The sequence below is a fragment of the Erythrolamprus reginae genome, chromosome 9 (genome assembly GCF_031021105.1).
Source record: "Erythrolamprus reginae isolate rEryReg1 chromosome 9, rEryReg1.hap1, whole genome shotgun sequence".
Taxonomy (NCBI): domain Eukaryota; kingdom Metazoa; phylum Chordata; class Lepidosauria; order Squamata; family Dipsadidae; genus Erythrolamprus; species Erythrolamprus reginae.
Genome location: NC_091958.1, coordinates 38,762,962 through 38,782,660, shown reverse-complemented (window position 1 = coordinate 38,782,660; position 19,699 = coordinate 38,762,962). Strand labels below are relative to the sequence as shown.

Genomic DNA, 19,699 nt, shown 5'->3' with positions numbered 1-19,699 from the left:
GCATACCCTCGCAAGATTTTGCTTCTGCACATGCACAATGTTGTGGTTGGCTTCAGGCCAGCTCCTGTGGCTGCTGATTTTGACGCAGGGGAGTAGGAGCCGTCTGTTTACAGAAAACCCGTCTGGCTGGAGGACAAATTAGACAGTGAACCAGAAGCAGAGACAGGGAGAGAGAGGGAGCAGGAAGGCACTGGAGAGACAGAGAGGGGAAGGGAGTCAGTCAGATCTCCAGCCAGAGGTTCATCTGAATCAGAAGGGGAAGAGTTAATGAACAAACCTATCCTGAATGCTCGGGTCCAGAGAATGCTGGGAAGACAAGAGCAGCTGTGCAAACGCAGAAACAAATTATAGGTCACAGGTGCTAAGACTTAATGACGCTGCTGCAAAAAGGGGAGGGTTGGAGTGATTTGTGTGGGAGTCTATCGTTCAGCATTGAAGAAAGTTTGATGAATTGTGGTTTGGTATTTGCTGTGGCTTTCTGGACATTTTGACATTCAATTTGTGAGTTATTTCTGACTGATGTATGTCTGAAGGGCTCCTGCCCTGACTGGAGTAATTTACTCTGACATATTCACTTTTCAAACTAACAATTGCTCTGAAACGCCGTAGTTTGCAGTTTTCTGAATATAAAGAACAATCATTGCTTTATTTTTACAAGCCTGCTATGTGTGTGTATTTGATTAATTACTTTGTTCCTGGGTGGCTCGAGGCCAGGCAGAACACACATGAAGCAAAAATTATGGCGGCGCACATAGGACTGACACCAGAGCGGTCGTGCGCAAATTGCACAATCTGGAGTTGAAATCCAAATATCTTCAAGTTGTCAAGGTTGGGAAACACTGGTCTAGAAGACCTCCAAGTTCCTTTCCAACTCTGTTATTCCATGTTCCATTTGTGGTAGAAGAGGGATAATGCCAATGTGTTATCTCCACATATAATGCCCAGAGCATGGTACCATTCCTGTACCCTCGGGATGATCTGGAGACTCATTCCTCTGGTTTTGCAACAATATTATTTATTTATTTTTGCAACGTGGGTTCTGAAACCCCACAGGGAAATTTCTCATGAGTATTTATGAGGGATGTAGCCTCCGACAAGCATGTGGGTGGGTGTGGGAATATTCAATTTGCAGGGAGGCTGTGGCTGCAAGTGGAAGTTGTAACCGAGCTCGTGCAGATCTATATCTTTTAAAGTTAATTGGGCCTGCCAGCAAATATGCTCAGAAGGCCTCTGAGCATTAGAGGTTGGCAAGGAGGGGTTAAAGAACGGGCAAGTCTTAAATTCCAGGGAAGGGGTGCCTGGTGTTTTAACAACAAACTTATTGAGGTATTGTAGCATAAAATATTGTGGGTTTACTCCTCTCAGTTGTGTGCATTATCTAATGACCTAACAGTGGTTCTCAACCTTTCTAATGCCATGACCCCTTAATACAGTTCCTCATGTTGTGGTGACCTCCAACCATAAGTCTAGTGCCAATTCTCCCAGCAGAGCTTGAAGCTGATTGGCAGGAAGGTCAGAGGGACACCTCCTCTGTCAACGCCTGATTGGTCGGATTGTAAAAAGATGTTCCAAGGCGCCAGAATAGAAGTTTAGTTCCTAATCCCAGGGGAAATTTGTCTTTTCCCGTGGTCTTAAGCGAGCCCTGTGTAACGGTTGTTCGACCCCGAGTTCACTCTGAAAACCAGATGGCAATGGTGTGCGTGCCCACAGAGAGGACTCTGCATGCCACCTCTGCCATGCGTGCCATAGATTTTCCATCATGGCGCTATAGCATTTCAGTAAAATAGTTGTGCAGTCCCTTTTTGAAAGCCTCCAGTTGATGGAGCATCCAAAACTCCTGAAGGGAAGCGGTTCCATTGGTTGATTGCCATAACAGTTAGGGATTTTCTTCTTAATTCCAGGTTGCTTCTCTCCTTGATTAGTTTCCACCCATTGTTTCTTGTCTTACTTCCTGGTGCATTGGAAAATAGTTTGAACCCCCCTCCCCATCTTTGTAGGGACACCTCAAATGTTGGAACAGTGCTATCATTCTCTTCCAATATTTGAAGAACTGCCACAGAGGGGAAGGGGTTCAAGCTGTTTTCCAAAGCACCCAAAAGCCAGACAAGGAATAATGGTTGGAAACTGAACAAGGAGAGATTCAACCTGGAAATAAGGAGAAATTTTATGACACCGAGAACAATCAACCAATGAAACAGAAGTTGCCTTCAGAGGTTGTGGGAGCGTCCTCACTGCAAACTTTCAAGAAGAGGCTGGACTGCCATCTGTCAGAAATTATGCAGGTTCTCCCACTTGCGTGTGTCAGAAATAAGTTTATTTCTGGAGGTAATATTACAATGCAAGTCAATGGTTTGTAAAAATAGGAAGGGCTGATATAAGCTATAATCAGTATGTAATCATGGGTTTGCTAATTGTGCTGCAACCTGATTGGCTGTAACCTATATAATAGGAGTAACACCCTTGCATGGCTGTGGTTTGTGACAGTGGTTTTGTTATAGTGTGCTTTGTTATAGAGTCGTTTGCGCTGGGTGGTTTGTAGTTAGTGCTTAGTGGTTGCAGTAGTGGATGTAATGATAGTTGTATACTAGTATTGTAAGATAGTTTGTTATAGTGGTTAAATGTAAAGGTGATAGATTATTTAGAGAAGCATTTTGATAAGAAGAAAAGTAAAATATATTTTTACAAGAAAGCCTGCTGTAGTGTTTTTCATTGAAGACTTCAATTAGGTATATTGGTTAACTGTGGCTAGTTGGTGGGTTACCTTCCGCATGCAGGTCGGGAGCTGGATTAGATGACCTACAAGGTCCCTTCCAACTTTGTTAGTCTGTTCACTCCCTTCCCTAACCCAAGTCTGCTCCCATGTTCCCAGGATCTTCATCCCCAGGAAACACCGCCAGCGCTTCGATGAGGTTGTGTCCCAGAGTCTCATCAGCAAGCTGTGCCGGGCCAAGCGGGAGCAGCCGGCCAACCGCCTGAGACGGAGCCGCAGTGAAGACCACCACGAACGCCTGCTGGTCTCCACCCGGGCCAGCTCAGTGCCCCGGAGCCAGGAGGAGAAGGGCCTGACCTTGAGGAAGTCCGCTACCCTGATTGGCAGCAATGTGGGGACGGGGGCAGCTTGCAGGTAAGGAGCTGCAGAGAGACCCACTCTCAAAGACACTGTGTTGTGATGGCGCCACTCAGTATTTAAGAAAAGTAAAACTCAAAGAGTCCATTTTGAACTTCAAAAGTGGCCTTTATTGTTCTGTCTGGGTCACTCCAGAAGCCAATACCAACCCAAAAAGAGAAGCCAGACACACTGGTAAAAGGCAAAGGCAGTTTTATAAAATTCAAGAAAAACACAGGTAACAGAAAATGTCCTTACAAACAGGAAAATGCTGTATCTTCAGATATATCCACGAAGGCAAAAGTCCATGCAGCAAAACAGAATTCTTGCTGCCAAGCCGAGGCTGTAGATAGCAGACCTACACCTTCCACGGGTCTTCCAAAGCTGCTGGGCCACAAGCCAGGAACAGAGACGCCGAGAAACAAGACAGGATAACGCAACCCCAAACTGATAACACTCCACATGGCTTCAAGGGCTTGCCTGCCTTTTAAACCCTGCTAAGGAGGACCACACCCAAACCCAGCTGTTCCTAATTCAGTGCTGATAATACTTCTTTAATTGCTCCTTTCTTTGATCTGACCGTCTCTGTCGCATGTCAATGACGGCTTGTGCGTCATCACCTACTGACTCCAAGCTACTGGCTGGGGAGAGCCTCCCCCTGGGGCTCTCATGCTGTTCTCCTTCATCCCATTCCTGATTTTCCTCTCCCCCGTCCGACTGTTCAGCCCCCTCCTCTTCGCTGTCCTCCTCCTCCGGGCATGGAGCCAGCAGAAACACAGCTGGTCCCTGAGCAGCCTCAGGCTGAATCACAACATTTATTAAATCAGAAGTGAATGCATGAGAAGCAGAGCAAAGTCTGACAAAAAAGGTGCGATAGTTGGCCATATCAAAATAATCCCACTTGCCCCCCTTGGCAAGACAACTAATCCCTGGCGCACCAGTTGCGACCCTATTTGGACAGGGAGTCTTTGCTCACAGTCGCTCATGTCCTCATCACCTCGAGGTTCGACTACTGCAATGCTCTCTACATGGGGCTACCTCCTAAGAGTGTTCGGATACTCCAGATTGTGCAGAATGCGGCAGAATCCGTGCATGCGCAGAAGCAAATTTTTTTGCCAAAATCTCACGCACACGTACACACGTCCCCTCGCAAGATTTTGCTTCCTGCTCATGAGCAGAAGCACAATCTCACTGGGACGCATGTGTGCACATTGCTGAGACCCGAAGCAGCGCATGCAGCGCACCAGTAGCAGCAATGGCGGTAATCCCTGCCTGGGCATTGTTGTGAGTGTTCCCTGTCAGCCTTTGGAAATGTCTGATTCAGAGGAGGAAGAAGACGTAGAAGCTGTCATTTACCCTGATTTAGGAGAAGTGGAGGAGGATAGTAGTGATGACAATTTAATAGAAAATCCATAGTATGCATAGTAGTACTTCTTCAGATAATAGGGGTGTAGAGAATAGTTCTTGGTTAAGTGCCAAATTTAGGAGATCAGAGAGAAGAAAAGACGAACTTGGGGGAAAGAGGTTTAGAAACGCTATTCCGAGTAGGTGTAAATTAATTAATTACCTCACATCCGGAATTGACCAGAAATGATAGATGCTTTTCTGCAAAGTGAAAAAGACAAGATGGATGCTTTTGCCGTTTCTCCGGAGAAGTGAGTTTTGATATTGCACGATAAAACTGTTTTTAAGTAGCGTGAACCTGACCCAGAGATAAGGAGATGTTTGAAGTCGACAGCCTGCTGATTTAGAAAGAATTTATGACTCTGTAGTTTCGCCTGTGAGTGTGGAATGCAATTTGCATGCCGGAGATGTATACTGATGAACTCCAATGTGGAAGAAAGTAAATAAAGTATTATTTTGAAAATAGAAGCCTGTAAAGAAAGTATTCTTCAAGTAGCCGGCCAGATCAGAACAGACATAGTCTGTGGAGACCTTATATGTGTTTACGATATTGTGAGGTAGGGCAAGCCTTAATCTGAAGGTTTGAATGTGAAGTGGAAACATGAAGGACAAAATCCTACCATGTAGAAAAAGGATTGTTAGAGGTTGTGGTTTTTTAATGAAGGGTAGAGAAATGATCAGTGTAACCTGCCAGTTAAAGGCAGAATTGCAAAAATTCTAAGTTTGAAAGGATTTTTATATGTAAAGTAGTGTTTCAAGGTTGACTCAGCCTTCTATCCTTCCCAGGTGGGTCAAATGAGGACCCAGATTGTTGGGGGCGAAGGCCGACTCTGTAAACCGCTTAGAGAGGGCTGTCAAAGCACTATGAAATGGTATGTAAGTCTAAGGCAGTGATGGCGAACCTATGGCACGGGTGCCACCGGTGGCACATGGAGCCATATCTGCTGGCACACGAGCCATTGCCCTAGCTCAGCTCCAATGTACATGTGTTTGCTGGCTAGCTGATTTTTGGAAGCCTTTGGAGCCTGGGGAGGGTGAAACACGAGCCTACTGGGCCCACCAGAAGTTGGGAAATAGGCCATTTTGGCCTCCAGAAGGCTTCCAGGGGGTGGGGGAAGCTGTTTTCTCCCTCCTTAGGCATTGAATTATGGGTGTGCTCTTTTGGCACCCAAGGAAAAAAGGGTTCGCCATCACTGGTCTAAGGGCTATGGCTATACTCTTGGCCACTTTAAGATGGGTGGCCTTAAACTGGGAAATTCTGGGAGTTGAAGTCCACCCCTCTTCTTTTTTAAAAATTATTTTTTATTGATTATAAAAAAGAAAAAACAAACAAACATAACACATAGGACATAAGAAAACATTAAATGAGCATTTCCAAAATGTGAACTGTAGACATCACAAAAGTAAAAACTTAATGCTGTGACTATAAAAAGTGATTTTTATGAATATATCAAGTTAATATATAGTAATCTATCACTAAGTAGGGATAACATATATAAATTGAGGTTAACATAATTTACATTTTCATTTTTATTTTGCTTATATTTGGATCTTATATAGTCAAATTTAAACTCCATAGAATTGTAATGATACCATCCGAAGATCTTTACTATTGATTGGTCAACTATATTGTTGACTGCTAAGTTGCGACTTTAAAGATTTAATTCAGATTATTTCTAGCCATTTTAGTTTATAATGTTCCTAATAGTTTTTGGATAGCCCTCTATCGATAGGTTCGCAGTTTCTCTTGTATATAATATTTCAGATTTGTCTCTTTTGGAATATTTCTAAGAAAGGTGAAAGAGGGCTATGGCTATACTCTTAGCCACTTTAAGATGGGTGGCCTTCAACTGGGGAATTCTGGGAATTGAAGTCCACCCTTCTTAAAGGGACCAAGATTGAGAAACGTACTTGTTTTAAGAAGTGCAGGAAAGGGGTCCAGAGATCTCTGCACATGGCTGAATGGGAAGAGAAAGTCCTGCTCTGACAATTTAGGGATTCTCTGTCTGATGCAAAGACTACAATGTGCTCCCTTTCCCCAGAACCGTCCGTGTCTACAAGGGAAGTAGAAGTTTCGGCTTCACGTTACGTGGCCATGCCCCTGTGTGGATCGAGTCCATCTTGCCTGGTAAGAGGAGTCCTCATTTGTTGCCGAAGGCTTCCATTTCTTAAGCAAACCTGCCCAAACCTCACTTGGAGTCCAGATATTTTATTTTGTCTTTTTATTGATTTATTTACATTAAAAATAAAGCATTTAAAACAAAAAAAGCATTGAAAATACAACATATATATCTACAAAACAAAATGAAACAAACAACAAAACAAAAAAATTATATCAATTAGTTAATCATTTGGTACATATCCATCAAACACATCTTATAATAATACTGGCTAATACAGACGGTAATATGAAAAAACTAATTTCAGTTATTCACTTAATTCACTATTTTCTTGTGCTTTCAACCGCTTACAATCAATTATAGGTATAGGTATTTTGGAAATGCCTTTTGATTCTTTACCGATTGCAGATTGGAAGCATAGAAACATAGAAGATTGACGGCAGAAAAAGACCTCCTGGTCCATTTAGTCTGCCCTTATATTATTTTCCTGTATTTTATCTTAGGAGGGATCTATGTTTATCCCAGGCATGTTTAAATTCAGTGACTGTGGATTTACCAACAACGTCTTCTGGAAGTTTGTTCCAAGCATCTATGACGCTTTCAGTAAAATAATAAATAAATAAAAACCACGAGGTCTTTTTCTGCCGTCAATCTTCTATGTTTCTACAGATACTCTGTAGGGTCCAACACCATCAAATCAATTTCCAAATAATGAAAGATTTGTGTTTGGTCACCAGATGGAGCTCAGTACAAAGTCTGGTTTGATAGCTAGTGAGGGTGCCCCTTCCAGGATCCCATGATTCTACGCAAAAAAAGATGGTACTGGAATTGCCTAAAATATTGGGAGTGGAGGGATCAGTCAAGAGGAGAGATGGGTTTTTGTGACCCCCAGCTGATTCTGCAAATAGAGCAGCATTGAAGTCCTCCCAAGAATGGTGGGTTTGTTTGTTTGAGTGTTGGATTTGTCTTTTGCAGGGAGCCCAGCTGACAAAGCTTCTCTGAAAGCTGGAGACAGAATCTTGTTCCTGAATGGCCTGGATATGAGGTGAATTAGCAGCTACAGTTATACCTCTACCTAAGAACCACTCTACTTAAGAACTTTTCTAGATAAAAACTGGGTGTTCAAGATTTTTTTGCCTCTACTTAAGAACCATTTTCTACTTAAGAACCCAAGCTCGGAAAAATTTCCCAGGAAATTTGAGAGCGGCACGAAGGCCCGGCCAGTTTCCTGCCATTCCCCCTTTAATCCATCTGGACTGCCAGAGGAGCCTTTCGGTGGCGCTTAAGGAGGCTTTGGCAGTCCAGAGCAAACAAAGCATTTTCCTTTCTTTGGGCGGTTGGAGAGAGAATAAACCTCTGCCAGTGCGAAAAGAAAAGAAACGCTCCCTTCGCTCTGGGCAGCCAAGGAGTCGTCACAGCAAGGGATAAGCGCCAGCTACAAAGCAAGCGAGCAAGAGGAGAGGGGAGCCCTTCAGCATGGGAAGGAAGAGGCAGCAGGTAGCAGCAGCAGCAGCAGCAGCCAATGTATGGGAGGCAGCCTCGTGCCGGGTGTATGGGAGGCGCGTGCTCCTCCTCACCGCTTCAGAGTCTCTCTTTTTTTTTTTAAGCCTTAAAGTTTTGGATTTTTTGGATTCCCCTCACCTCACCTTCTTCCTTCTGCAGTGACTGTCCTCCTCCTCTTCTTCCTCCTCCTCCTCCCAATCAAACTCCGAGCTTTTATTTCTTTCCTAATGGGTTTGCACGCATTATTTGCTTTTACATTGATTCCTATGAGAAAAATTGCTTCTACTTAAGAACGTTTCTACTTAAGAACCTGGCCACTGAACAAATTAAGTTCTTAAGTAGAGATACCACTGTACTTTGCTTCCCCCCACAATTATCTCTGGGGTTTGATGTCCTTCAGACCCTGAGCTGGCTTAGACACATCTTCTCAGTTGTCGCCAATGGCTTCCCCCTGTCTGGGGAGCCCACCGGTGTTCTTATAGGCCCTCTTGGTGCTGCTTCTGTCCTTGACTGATCCTGTGTCTCTTCCGCAGGAACTGTTCCCACGAGAAGGTGGTCTCCATGCTCCAGGGCAGTGGGGCAATGCCCACCCTTGTGGTTGAAGAAGGCATTGTTAGCTTTTCCAGTGGTAAGCAAAAGCTTGGTCATAATCTTGGAAGGTTAGTCTGCTGTCTTCATCTTTATATATAGAGTGCTGGTGAGACCCCATTTGGAATATTGTGTCCAGTTCTGGAGACCTCACCTACAAAAAGATATTGACAAAATTGAACAAGTCCAAAGATGGGCTACAAGAATGGTGGAAGATCTTAAGCACGACACTTATCATGAAGTCTTTCATGAACTCAATCTGTATAGTCAGAAGGAAAGAAGGAAAAGGGGGGACATGATCGAAACATTTAAATACTGTATGTTAAAGGGTTAAATAAGGTTCAGGAGAGAAGTGTTTTTAATAGGAAAGTGAAACTAAGAACAAGGGGGCACAAGCTGAGGTTAGTTGGGGGAAAGATCAGAAGCCACGTGAGAAAATATTTGACTGGAAGAGTAGTAGATGCTTGGAACAAACTTCCAGCAGACGTGGTTGTTAAATCCACAGTCACTGAATTTAAACATGCCTGGGATAAACATAGATCCATCCTAAGATAAAATACAGGAAATAGTATAAGGACAGACGAGATGGACCATGAGGTCTTTTTCTGCCATCAATCTTCTATGTTTCTATGTTATAAGAGCCGTGGTAGTACAGTGGTTAGAATACAGTCCTGCTGACTGCCAGCTGACTGCAATTTGGCAGTTCAAATATCACCAGGCTCATGGTTGACCCAGCCTTCTGAAAAAGGGTCTTAGGTCACTTTTTTCACTGCCCTTGTAACTTTGAATGGTCACTAAGCGAACATAAGTCAAGGACTACTTGGAGTAGTAAGGTTCCCTTTGCAATTTTTGTTGAGGTCCACAGGTGGCCTGCGGAACTGTCAGTAGAGTCAGACAGTGAGGAGACTGGGGAGGAACGGGCCAATCCTGGAATCATTCCAGACAGATGAGCTGTATTCAAGGATTGGTCTGGCAAAAGTTTTGTATGCTCTGGTTAGTATTGTGAGATTACTGGAGCAGAAGCTACGTAGGATTAGGTTAACAACTCTTGAAGCCTTTTTGGTGATGTTGTTGCAGTGGGCTTTGGCACTTAGGTCATTGGCAATTAAGTATTTGGCAGCATTTCAAGGAAGATAAAGATGGGTGCTCCTCAGCCTTACCTGAAAAACTCTGGCAGACAAACTGCTTGGGACTCATTATGGGCTGTGAATGAAAATAATTCACAGCCATTGGAATAAAAAAAGCATTTTTGGGGACTAAGTGTGTGATTGTTACTGCCTCAGGAAGCCTTGGATAAATATAGATGAATGGATGGATGGATGGATGGATGGATGGATGGATAGATAGATAGATAGATAGATAGATAGATAGATAGATAGATAGATAGATAGATAGATAGATAGATAGATTAACTAACTAACTAATTAATTGCCAGTTATGGCCTCCTTATTTTGCTTTGCAACAGATGCAAGTAATCTGTTTTTGTGGGATCCTTGGTGCTTTCTGAGCTTGGTTGTTTTCATGCAGATATTTCATTACCTAACTAGATAATGTCATTGGTGATAAATGGGAGTGTGGTTTGGTCTCTGTTTATATGCAACTCGCTTGCTCTATCAGTATTGATGGGACTCTTCTCTTTCTTTCGCTGTCTACCAAGACTCTGAATGACTGTGAGAGGGATCTCCGAGTCTTGATTTCAGAATCATTTCTCAAGAAACATTCCATATACTTCACACAGAATCAAAGGCACATGTTTATTCCGAGCTAAAATCAGATCACACCAATAGGCTCCAGAGATTAAAGGGCCAACTTGGTTTGTTGGAAATCCGCTTTGTCTTTTGTTTTAAGAGAGGTTTGCTTTGTGTGTCTAGATGGCGAATCCTCCGAAGCACCCAGCTCCTCCTCAGCCCTCACCTCTTTGCAGTGGGTCGCTGAGATCCTGCCCTCCAGCATCAAGATCCAAGGAAGGACCTTCCACCAGCAATTGGAACATCTGCTCACACCAGTCGAGCGCTACACAGTCTGCAAAGCATTGGAGAGCTTCTTCCAGCACAGGTAAGTAAGGCGATGGGGACTCCATCCGTCTGTCCACCCGGCTCTGCTCCCTTGTGCCCCTTCTTACTTGGGCTCTGCATTTGGATTGAACCACATGCAGTTTTGAGGAGGCATTGTGGGGCTTGTGGCTAAAGGGCAGGAGCCCAGAGTTGGCAATGGGTCTCCACTCCCAGCAGAATGTCTGAATCAGCTTCACCAAAGGTTGCCTCTGGCATGGAGATAAAGTGAAACGCTTGCCTGAGCTTTTTAGTTTGAAACATTGAGGCAATGCTAAAGAAGGAGGTGACATGGTGTGAGAAGGGCCTTGGGAGACAGGAAGAAGAAACAGTGGAGGAGTTTGGGTAGCTGCTTTTACACATCTTGTCAGGCCTTTGAGGTAGTCCAGACAAGAAGGGCTAACTCTGTTTTTATTGTAAGCAGATAGAAGAGTAGGATAGGATAGAATAATAAGATAGGATAGGATAGGATAGAATAGGATAGGATAGGATAGAAGAATAGAGTAGAATAGAATAGAATAGAATAATGAGATAGGATAGGATAGGATAGAAGAATAGAATGGAACGGAATAGAATAGAATAGAACAACAGGATAGGATAGAATAGAATAGAATAATAAGATAGGATAGGATAGAATAGATTAGAAGAATAGAATAGAATAGAATAATAGGACAGGATAGGACATGATAGAATAGAAGAATAGAGTAGAATAGAATAGAATAGAATAGAATAGAATAGAATAGGAAATGGAACGGAATGGAACAGAACCCTGCTCATCTCTCCTCCTTTGCCCTCTGGAAAACTAAGAAGGATCCCTTCTGAAATGCTTCCTACACCCTACACTGGCATAGGTTCTCCTGCTTGAAACAGGGGCTGGTCTACTACCTCTTGAGTAGTTTGGAGACCAGGCAAATACCACCACTCTTCCTGGCCCCGCCAACTATTCTCTGCCTCCCGAGTCACAGCTGATTGGGAAGAAATGGGGATTTTGCAGCCTGCCCACCAAGCCCCACCCACAGAACCGGTAGTAAAAAAAAATTGAATCCCACAACTGCAGGGATCCATCATTAGTTCAAGCAGAGGCTGGGGTGGGGTGGGGGAATTCCAGGCCTGTCATTGTATCTCTCCCCCCAAATTCTTTAAATTGGCCAGACGATTGTAACTGACAAGAAGGCAGATTCCTGCAGAAGAGTAGAAAAATGTGAAGCACATTTTTTTAACATGAAGCAAATTCAAGAGTGGAAAAGGGGTTTCTCCCCTTCCTTTAGCATGCCCCAGCGGAGCAGTGGATATCTACGACAGAGTACCTACGAGACCGCCTTCTGCCACACGAATCCCAGCGGCCGATTAGATCCCACAGAGTCAGCCTTCTCCGGGTCCCGTTGACCAAACAATGCCGTCTGGTGGGACTCAGGGAAAAGCCTTCTCTGTGGCAGCCCTGGCCCTCTGGAATCAACTCCCCCCTGAGATTCGAACTGCCCCTACCCTCCTCGCCTTCGGTAAAATGTTGAAGACTCACCTTTGCCGCCAGGCGTGGGGGAATTAATCTCTCCCCCTCCTTTTTTCACTGACCTTATGTTTATGTTCAGTTGGACTGAGTGTGTATGATTGTGTATTAGATACGTTTTTTATAACAATGTATTTTTAAATTAGTTATTTAAATTTTTTAACATTAGATTTGTATTTATATTGTGTTGCTGTTATATTGTGAGCCGCACCGAGTCTTCGGAGAGGGGCGGCATACAAATCTAATAAATTATTATTATTATTAATATCGGGGGGCTCCCATTAGTATTCCTGTCCTCGGAGCCATTTCCAGCTCTTCTCCAATTGGTCATGTGAGAGTCTTCTCTTGCATTTGGATTTTCTTCCCCCTGCCCTAAAAGGTCTTTGCTTCCTTCTTGTCCCCTCAGGAACATCGACACCTTGATTGTGGATGTCTACCCTGTCCTGGACACCCCCTCCAAGCAGGTCATCTGGCAGTTCATCTACCAGCTGCTGACCTACGAGGAGCAGGCCCACTGCCAGCAGAAGATTGCCAGGTTCCTTGGCTACAAAACCTTGGCAAGTGGGCCATCCGATGCTGGTGAGTTGCACCCTCGGGGCCCACTTCTGGACTGCCCAGCAGCTGTTGTGTCCAGGGGTGGCATTCAGCCAATTTGGAAAGGTTTGGGCGAACCTTTTACATCTGGTTTGCCGAAACAGTAGTTGCAAGGACTGGCTAGCCCTGCCTAATTTAGGTAGTCACTTATCTGAAATACCCTGTTTCCCCGAAAATAAGACAGTGTCTTATATTAATTTTTGCTCCCAAAAATGTGCAACGTCTTATTTTCAGGGAATGTCTTATTTTTTTTCAATGAAGAAGAATTCACATTTATTGCTGAACAAAAAGAATGAACATTTATTATATACTGTACAGTAGTTGTCATCACAAACCAGTATAACCAGGCAAACTGTGAATCCTATCAAGAATTTCTTATTACTACCGTACCATTATTTCCATGTACAACAATTATACTTTCTTCAAATATGTGTTATATATGTTCTGTTTGGGAATACTGCGAAACGAAACCTCTCCTATGTCTTACTTTCGGGGGTGACTTATTTTCGGGGAAACAGGGTAGTATAGGTTTTCCTGCTTGAGCAGGGGGTTGGACTTGAAGACCTCCAAGGTACCTTTTATCCTACCCTACCCTACCCTACCCAACCCTACTCTATTCTACTCTATCTTTATTGGCCAAATGTGATTGGACACCCACAAGGAATTTGTCTCCAGTGCAGAAGCTCACGGTGTACATAGAAGCAATGATAGAAGCAATTATCATTATCATAATCATAATGCAATCATAAATCATAGGATACAACACTTTGTGACAGTTATAGGATACTAAATACAAGCAATCAACCTAAAACAGTGGTTCTCAACCTTTCTAATGTTGCAACCCCTTAATACAGTTGCTCGTGCTGTGGTGACCTCCAACTATAAGTCTAGCGCTGATTCTGCCAAAGCTTGAAGCTAATTGGCAGGCAGATCAGAGGGACACCCCCACTGTAAACGCCTGATTGGTCAGATTGTAAAAAAAAATGTTCCAACAACAACAATAACAACAACAACAACAACAACAACAACAACAATAACAACAATAACAATATCAACAACAACAACAACAATAATAATAATAATAATAATAATAATAATAACTTATCAAATTTATTAAATTTGTATGCCACCCCTCTTGGAGAACTCGGGACAGCTCACAACAATAATAATAATCTACAAATCCAATATTTAAAAACACAATTTAAAAACCCTTATTAATAAAATAATCATGCAACCCATTCAAACCATACATAAAGCAATAGTTAGGGGAGGTATCAATTTCCCCATGCCTGGCGGCAAAGGTGAGTTTTCAACAACTTACGAAAGGCAAGGAGAGTGGGGGCAGTTCTGATCTCCGGGGGGAGTTGGTTCCAGAGGGCCGGGGCCACCACAGAGAAGGCTCTTCCACTGGGCCCCGCCAGACAACATTGCTTAGTCGACAGGACCCGGAGAAGGCCGACTCTGTGGGACCTTATCAGCCGCTGGGATTCGTGTGGCAGAAGACGGTCCTGTAGGTATTCTGGAAGCTATTTTCGCCCTCCCCAGGCATTGAATTATGTGTGTAGGCACTCACGCATGCATGATAGCGCATGCCACCCTCTTTCAGCACCCGAGGGAAAAAAGGTTCGCCACCATTGGGATAGAGGGAGCCCAGAGTAGCCTTTGCCCACTCAGGATCCTCCTCACAGGTTGAGGTCACCCCCCACCCCATCCTCGCAGCATGGCTAGGAGTCAGTGGAAGACACAGGAAAGGCCCCGCTGGCTGCTTCTGCTCTCCTGGGTGTTTGCAGGATCCATCCAGGCCCTGACGAGAGCAGCTGCCAAGGCAACCGGGCGGCCTGGCAGGAGGCTATTAGCGCATCACCCGGGCTCTGCCGTGAACGACTTCTTGGTGCAGGGTATTTTCCTTGAGTTGCTGTGGCAACCTCGGCACCAGCTGCATGTTTCCAGGGGTGGTGGGCATTCATCCCCTCGGAGTAAAATTAGAATGAAAGGTTTTAATCTTCGGCTTGGGAGTTGTTATTTACAGGCGAACCGCCTGTCTTGCTTCCAAGGGGATTATTATTAAGCCAGAGAGCAGCCCAGATGCCTGGGAAGAGGAGAGGGTAGGTGGGCAGGGGGCCGGGAAGAGGTGTGTATGGATGGATGGAAGAGGCATGTATCTACGGAGGGAGGAGAAGACCAGCCAACTTGCTATGGTCAACTTACCACAGCCAACTTTTCGTAGGACAAGAGTTACATTAATATCCAAGGGATAGCGAAATAGTAGTAATAATAATAATAATAATAATAATAATAATAATAATAATAATAATATATTAGATTTGTATGCCGCACTTCTCCGAAGACTCAGGGCGGCTCACAACGTAACAGCAATACAATATAAATACAAATCTAATGTTAAAAAATGTAAAAAACTAATTTAAAAATACATTGTTATAAAAAGCTTATTTGCTACACAATCATACACACTCAGTCCGACTGAACATAGACATAATAAAGGTCAGCGAAAAAAGGAGGGGGGGAAGGTTAATCCCCCCACGCCTGGCGGCAAAGGTGAGTCTTCAACGTTTTGTGGAAGGCGAGGAGGGTAGGGGCAGTTCGAATCTTCGGGGGAGGCTGATTCCAGAGGGCCGGGGCCGCCACAGAGAAGGCTCTTCCCCTGGGTCCTGCCAGACAGCATTGTATGCCGCTCTGAGTCTCCGGAGAGGGGCAGCATACAAATCTAATAAATAATAATAATAATAATAATAATAATAATTGTTTTGTCGACGGGACCCAGAGAAGGCCAACTCTGTGGGACCTAATCGGCTGCTGGGATTCGTGCGGCAGAAGTCGGTCTTGTCCTAAGGCAACTCTGGTCCTAAATAAAATCATTAAAGAAAGGATTTGTTGAGAAAGAGTGCAGAGAAGAGCAACCAGGATGATGAGGGGACTGGAGACTAAAACATACCGTGAATGGTTGCAGGAACTGGGCATGGCTAGTCTAGTGAAGAGAAGGACCAGGGGAGACATGACAGCGGTCTTCCAATATTTGAGTGGCTGCCACAGAGAGGAGGAAGGGGTCAAGCTATTTTCCAAAGCACCCGAAGGCCAGACAAAGAACAATAGATGGAAACTGACCAAGGAGAGATTCAAATAAGGAGGAATTTTCTGACAGCAAAAACTATCAACCCATGGAAAAGAAGTTGCCTTCAGAAGTTGTGGGAGCTTCATCACTGGGAGCTTTCAGGAAGAGACTGGACTGCCATTTGTTAGAGAAGATGTAGGGCAGGGGTCTCAAACCCGGGCTACTTTAAGACTTGTGGACTTCGACTCCCAGAATTCCTCAACCAACACCTCACCTCAGCAAAGCTGGCTGAGGAATTCTGGGGATTGAAGTCCACAAGTCTTTTTTTTTTTTTTTTTATAAGTCCACAAGTCTTAAAGTGGCCCAGGTTTGAGACGTATGATGTAGGGTCTTCTGCTTGGATGGGGGGTTGGACTAGATGACCTGCAAGGTCCTGTTATTCTGTCAATCTGATGGGTGTCTAAAGCAAAGGTCCTGGCTTCTTCTTCCCAGCTGTAGCCGAACCCGAAGTAGAAGAGCAGCCACAGAGTTCCCTACGGACTGGTCGAGGGAGTCGGAAGAGTCTGCGTAGCCGTAGCCCCATGGACAGTGAAGCCCGGGGTAGGTTGTGGGGCTGGGCCAGCGGTGGTCTTTGCTTTACTTCTCCTTTCTCCAACAACTCCCTCTCACCTCTGTTTGCTTTGCCTCCCACTTCCAGAGGACCATATCCAGAGGCGGGCTACGAGCCAGAATGCTAAATTGCACTTGCCGCCGCGGCTCGTAAGTTCTTGCGGGACCAATTTGGCATTCCGGCTCGTAGCCCACCGCTGACCATATCCCCTCTCTGTAGACAGAGTTTTGGGGGAACGTTGATCAAATGCAATGCCAGCACAACAATGGTGTTTACACATGCCTTACCATGTCCGAAGAGCTGACTGTTCCCCAGCAATGGATTGCTACCGGTGCAATACTGGACTGCGTACTGAGAGTGGCTGCCAGATTGCGCAATTTGTGCACAACCACCGCAGTGGCAGTCCTGTGGGTGCTGCCATCTTTGTTTTCAGTTTTTCTTATTTTTTTGCTTCATGTGCATGCGCAGAATCAAAATCTTGCAAGGGGACATGCGTGCATGCCAGATTTCAGTGCATTTTTGCTTCCTGCACATGCTATAATTTACTAAATAAGTGGCCAAAGCAATGGAAACTGCAGTTTAATGTTTCCCAATGTAAAATAATGCTCTTAGGGAAAAGGAATCCTCAATCTGAGTACAGTAGTCCCTCGCTATACCGCGCTTCACCTACTGCGGCTTCACTTCATTGCGGGTTTTCAAGAAATATTAATGAGAAAAATCATTCGCGGATCTTCACTGGTTCGCGGGTTTCTGAGGAAGTCGATCGGCAGATTTTTCAAAAAAAATATATCTAAAATTGTAAATACTGTATTTAAATACTGTATCTAAAATAAATACTGTGTGGGAAGGGTTTATAAACACTTAAAACAATGAAAACTTACCAAACAATTACAATATAAATACTTAAATAAGTACTATCAGTCGGTAAATTCCACATCGCGGATTTCACCTATCGCGGCCAGGTCTGGAACGTAACACCAGCGATAGGTGAGGGACTACTGTATTGCATTGGCAGTTCTGTGCTAGCAAAAACTTCAGAAGAGAAGGATTTAGGGGTAGTGATTTCTGAGAGTCTCAAAAGGGGTGAACAGTGCAGTCAGACGGTATGGAAAGCAAGTAGAATGCTTGGCTGCATAGCAAGAGGTCTAACAAGCAGGAAGAGGGAGATTGTGATCTTGCAGTATAGAGCGCTGGTGAGACCACATTTGGAATAATACTGTGTTCAGTTCTGGAGACCTCACCTACAAAAAGATATGGATAAAATTGAACGGGTCCAAAGACGGGCTACAAAAATGGTGGAAGATCTTAAGCATCAAACTGATCAGGAAAGACTTCGTGAACTCAGTCTGTATAGTCTGGAGGACAGAAGGGAAAAGGGGGACATGATCGAAACATTGAAATATGTTAAAAGGTTAAATAAGGTTCAGGAGGGAAGTGCTTTTAATAGGAAAGTGAACCCATGAACAAGGGGGCACAATCTGAGGTTAGTTGGGGGAAAGATCAGAAGCAACGTGAGAAAATATTATTTGACTGAAAGTAGTAGAGGCTTGGAACAAACTTCCAGCAGACGTGGTTGGTAAATCCACACTAACTGAATTTAAACATGCCTGGGATAAACATAGATCCATCCTAAGATAAAATATAGGAAATAGTATAAGGGCAGACTAGATGGGCCAGGAGATCTTTTTCTGCCGTCAATCTTCTATGTTTCTATGTACAGAACCAAAAACACACTGAGGACATCCTCACATGCACACAAGACAATTGAAGCCGTGAGCACAGCACACCGGTAATGGCAGTAATGGTAATCTGGCCCTGCTGCCCCCTCCCCCACCTTACAAATTTGGTGATTGCATGGATTGTACCTACAATATCTCGAGTGGCTTAATAGTTGCGTGCTGTTCATCTTTGTGGAGAACATCTGGGACTTTCCCTGGGCCACCTGGACTTTCTCACGCACTGGTCCCCCCCTTTTCCTCCTCTTCCTTAATCCGAGCAATCAACAGATTACTCAGGAGGGGCTCTGGGTTTGCCTCGATGAGTAGGGGGCTGGTAAAGGAAAACCACAGAGATTTGTTCCAATTCCAGATTCCGACTCGATGGCTCCTGGGTCCAGCATTGGCTCTCTCCAGCTCTGGCTTCAGACTGAGGTTTCTGATTGCAAAGAATTTGCAAATGACTCATTGCAAAAAATCCTATGGTGGCCATACTGATCCCTTTGTTTCCTCCTCTGGATTACGGAGAGGGGCGGCATGCAAATCTAATAAATAATAATAATATTTACAAATATACTGTACATTACATTCAAGAATATGCATAAATGAGAAAAAAAGGAGCATATGAAAGAGAGATGACCTTGTCACCAGGCTTGGGGCAATTAGGTCTTAGCCCCCTGCCCAATGAAATGAGATGCATGTTATTGTTACTGTTTTGCAAAATTAAATCAGTATGATTGTTTTTAAGTATTGGATTTTTAGATTGTAATTTTAAATTTAATTACATTTGCCTTTTGTGTTGTACAGTGGTACCTCTACCTAAGAATGCCTCTGCTTATGAACTTTTCTAGATAAGATCCAGGTGTTCAAGATTTTTTTTGCCTCTTCTCAAGAACCATTTTCCACTTACAAACCTGAGCCTCTGAAACTGTAACCGGAAAGGGCAGGGAGAAGCCTCCGTGGGACCTCTCTAGGAATCTCTTGGGAGGAAACAGGAACACAAAAGGCAGGGAGAAGCCTCCGTGGGGCCTCTCTAGGAATCTCCTGGGAGGAAGCAGGGCCGGAAAAGGCAGGGAGAAGCCTCTGTGGGGCCCCTCTAGGAATCTCCTGGGAGGAAACAGGCCCGGAAAAGGTGGGGAGAAGCCTCCGTGGGGCCTCTAGGAATCTCCTGGGAGGAAACAGGGCCTCCACCCACCCTATGGTTTCCCCAATTGCACGCATTATTTGGTTTTACATTGATTCCTATGTGAAAAATTGCTTCTTCTTACAAACTTTTCTTCTTAAGAACCTGGTCGCAGAACAAATTAAGTTCGTAAGTAGTGGTACCACTGTACAGTAGTACCTCATGATACGAACTTAATTGGTGCAAGGAGGAGGTTCGTAAGATGAAAGGTTCGTAAGACGAAACATTGTTTCCCATAGGAAACAATG

General features: G+C 44.2%; 1 protein-coding gene across 1 annotated transcript in view; it reads left to right on the top strand.

Annotated features, from left to right (window-relative positions):
* The window catches only part of GRID2IP (Grid2 interacting protein), an 89,221-nt gene that overhangs the window by 35,303 nt on the left and 34,219 nt on the right, over positions 1–19,699 (top strand). The window contains exons 3-9 of the mRNA XM_070760223.1: positions 2,870–3,124; positions 6,553–6,638; positions 7,606–7,675; positions 8,667–8,761; positions 10,593–10,776; positions 12,686–12,858; positions 16,436–16,543. Coding sequence (XP_070616324.1) covers positions 2,870–3,124; positions 6,553–6,638; positions 7,606–7,675; positions 8,667–8,761; positions 10,593–10,776; positions 12,686–12,858; positions 16,436–16,543 — 971 coding nt within the window. The remainder of the gene's footprint in view (positions 1–2,869; positions 3,125–6,552; positions 6,639–7,605; positions 7,676–8,666; positions 8,762–10,592; positions 10,777–12,685; positions 12,859–16,435; positions 16,544–19,699) is intronic.